General features: G+C 47.9%; 1 protein-coding gene across 1 annotated transcript in view; it reads right to left on the reverse strand.

Moving 5' to 3' along the window:
* Positions 1-2,500, reverse strand: part of acvr2ab (activin A receptor type 2Ab) — a 70,720-nt gene that overhangs the window by 27,993 nt on the left and 40,227 nt on the right. Inside the window, exon 4 of the mRNA XM_076303415.1 lies at positions 2,336-2,490. Coding sequence (XP_076159530.1) covers positions 2,336-2,490 — 155 coding nt within the window. The remainder of the gene's footprint in view (positions 1-2,335; positions 2,491-2,500) is intronic.

Below are 2,500 nucleotides of genomic sequence, written 5' to 3' on the forward strand. Positions count from 1 at the left end.
TTTCTCTCTTTCTCTCTCTGTTTGTCTGTCTCTCTCCCTCACTCTGTCTCTCTCGCTCACTCCCTCTATCCCAACACTCAGTGCCCTCCACAGCAGTACGGTGGCCCTGTGGGATCACACAGAGCGGTCTCCAGATGGCATTTGGCCTTCCAGCGTGATGGGCCACAGACCTGCTGAGATGCTCTTGTGTGTGTGATTTATTCATGCAGTGCAGAAGTGTGTGGGCTGAGCTGAGCTTTAAAGGCAGCCCAGCCCACAGGGAAACACGGAGATACGGAAAACAGGAGAGAGAGAACATGGAAGGAAGAGAAAAAAGAGATGGAAGAGAGGGAGTGATAGAGACAGGGGGAGAGAGAGAGAGAGAGGGAGTGATAGAGAAGAGAGGAAAAGCAGGAAGGAAGAAGGGAATGAGGGAAGTAGAGAGAAAGAGAGGGTATGGAGGGGGAGAGATGGAAAAAAGGTAGATGAAGAGGAAAAGGGAAGGAGAGAGAGAGAAGGAGAGAGAGAGGGAAGGAGAGAGAGAGGGAATGAGAGAGAAGGCATGGAGAAGAAGGAGGAGTACCGAGGTAACAGATCAACATAAACAGACACGCAGAGGGAAGAGTATGAGCCAATGAATGATAAAGAGAGTGATATCTCTCTCTCTCTCTCTCTCTCTCTCTCTCTCACTGTGTGTGTGTGTGTGTGTGTGTTCATGAGCTGCTGGTTGATAGCTGTCGTAGTTAAGCAAGGTGCCTCCATTCACACACACACGCACACACACACCCACACACATGAGAGAGAGAGAGAGAGAGAGAGAGAGAGAGAGAGAGAGAGAGAGAGAGAGAGAGAGAGAGAGAGGCAGATCTTGATAAGTCCACTCCCCCAGACCCAGTCGGTCTGTCAGCGCTGACATGATGGACTAACTCTGAGCAGAGAGAATTATGGGATAGCACAGCGGGCGACGGAACAATTAGCTGCTTTGTGTGACGGGGGCCCAGGCAAAGCCCTAGTCCAGAGCAGGCACATATTTCTCCGCATTAGTGACAGCCTGTACCCACAGCCACGCACACACACACACACACGAGAGAGAGAAAAGGAGGCCTGTTATTTTAGCCATTAATCAGGAGAACACAAACACACACTTTTACATGAAAACACACACACACACAGTTGCATGTATACATGCAGAAAAATGCACACACAACGTACATAGATTGCATATACATACTGTATTCAAACACAAACACACACACAAACACACACACACACACACACACACACACACACACAAACAGGACTATCATGGCTCCCCAGTGATGTATCGTTCCTTCTCGGAACGGGACGCTTTTGCAAAATCAATCAGACTTAAGAATGACTGGGAAAAGCACAAAAAAAGGAAAAGAGAGATCTGCTTCTCACATGAAATATGATCAGGAAACTGACTTGCTTACCCCTGAACACACACATTGAGACAAGCACACAAAACATACACAAAAGCTTGCAAACACACACACACACAAACACACACACACACACACACACACACACACTCACTCCCTCAGATCTTAATGAAACAGACATATTTGGGTGTCCTAGCATGGGCGAGAGGACACACATCTCTGCGAGGCTCAGGCCTGAAGGAGACAAATATACACACACACACACACACACACACACACACATTCAAGCACAAACACACACAAAATCACACACACACACTCACACTAAAACAAGTATATTCACACATACAGTACACACATACACACACACACACACACACACACACACACACACAAGGAAACAAGTACATTCACACATACAGTGCACACATACATACATACACACACACACAAAACACTAAAACACACTCCAATAAACTCAATATACGTATACCATCTGCTGAGGGTCTGATGCATGGGGTGAAACAACTCGAGATGTCTCCCATGTACAGGAACCAAAGGCGCACACACACACACACACATACACACACACACACACACACACACACACACACACACACACACACACTACTTCTGAATCCACTGAGAACAACCTCAATTGCAGTTATCACACATACAAGAGGTGCAAAGTTGACCTAACAGTTTCAAGATAACAGATCAAAAGTGAAAATAGGGTGACAGTAAGGCAGCAAGATAGTAGGGGGGGGCAGAGAGAGATGGGAGGGAAAGGGAGAGAAATAAGAAGAGAGAGAATAACAGAGGGACAAAGAGAGACAGGCAGAGGAATAGACAGGGTGGGGGTGGGTGAGAGAGAGAAGAGAGAGAGAAGAAAAGAGAGAGAATGAGAGAGAGAGAGTGAGAGAGAGAGAGAGAGAGTGTGGAGCCAGCCTTACCTGGGTTGGCACGAGGACAGGTGGGTATGCCAGCTTGTGGTGGCGGTACATCCAGAAGGAGAAGAGCACGATGGCAGCGATGCCCATGATGGGCACCAGCGAGTAGAGCAGCGTGTTGAACAGCTGGGGATTCTGGGGGTACGGGTTGGACGTCGCTGAGAGAGA

Source organism: Alosa pseudoharengus, unplaced genomic scaffold, assembly GCF_046254945.1.
Source record: "Alosa pseudoharengus isolate Yale_2024_CS ecotype anadromous, Long Island Sound unplaced genomic scaffold, YU_APseudo_1.1 YU_APseudo_1.1_scf_24, whole genome shotgun sequence".
Lineage (NCBI taxonomy): Eukaryota > Metazoa > Chordata > Actinopteri > Clupeiformes > Clupeidae > Alosa > Alosa pseudoharengus.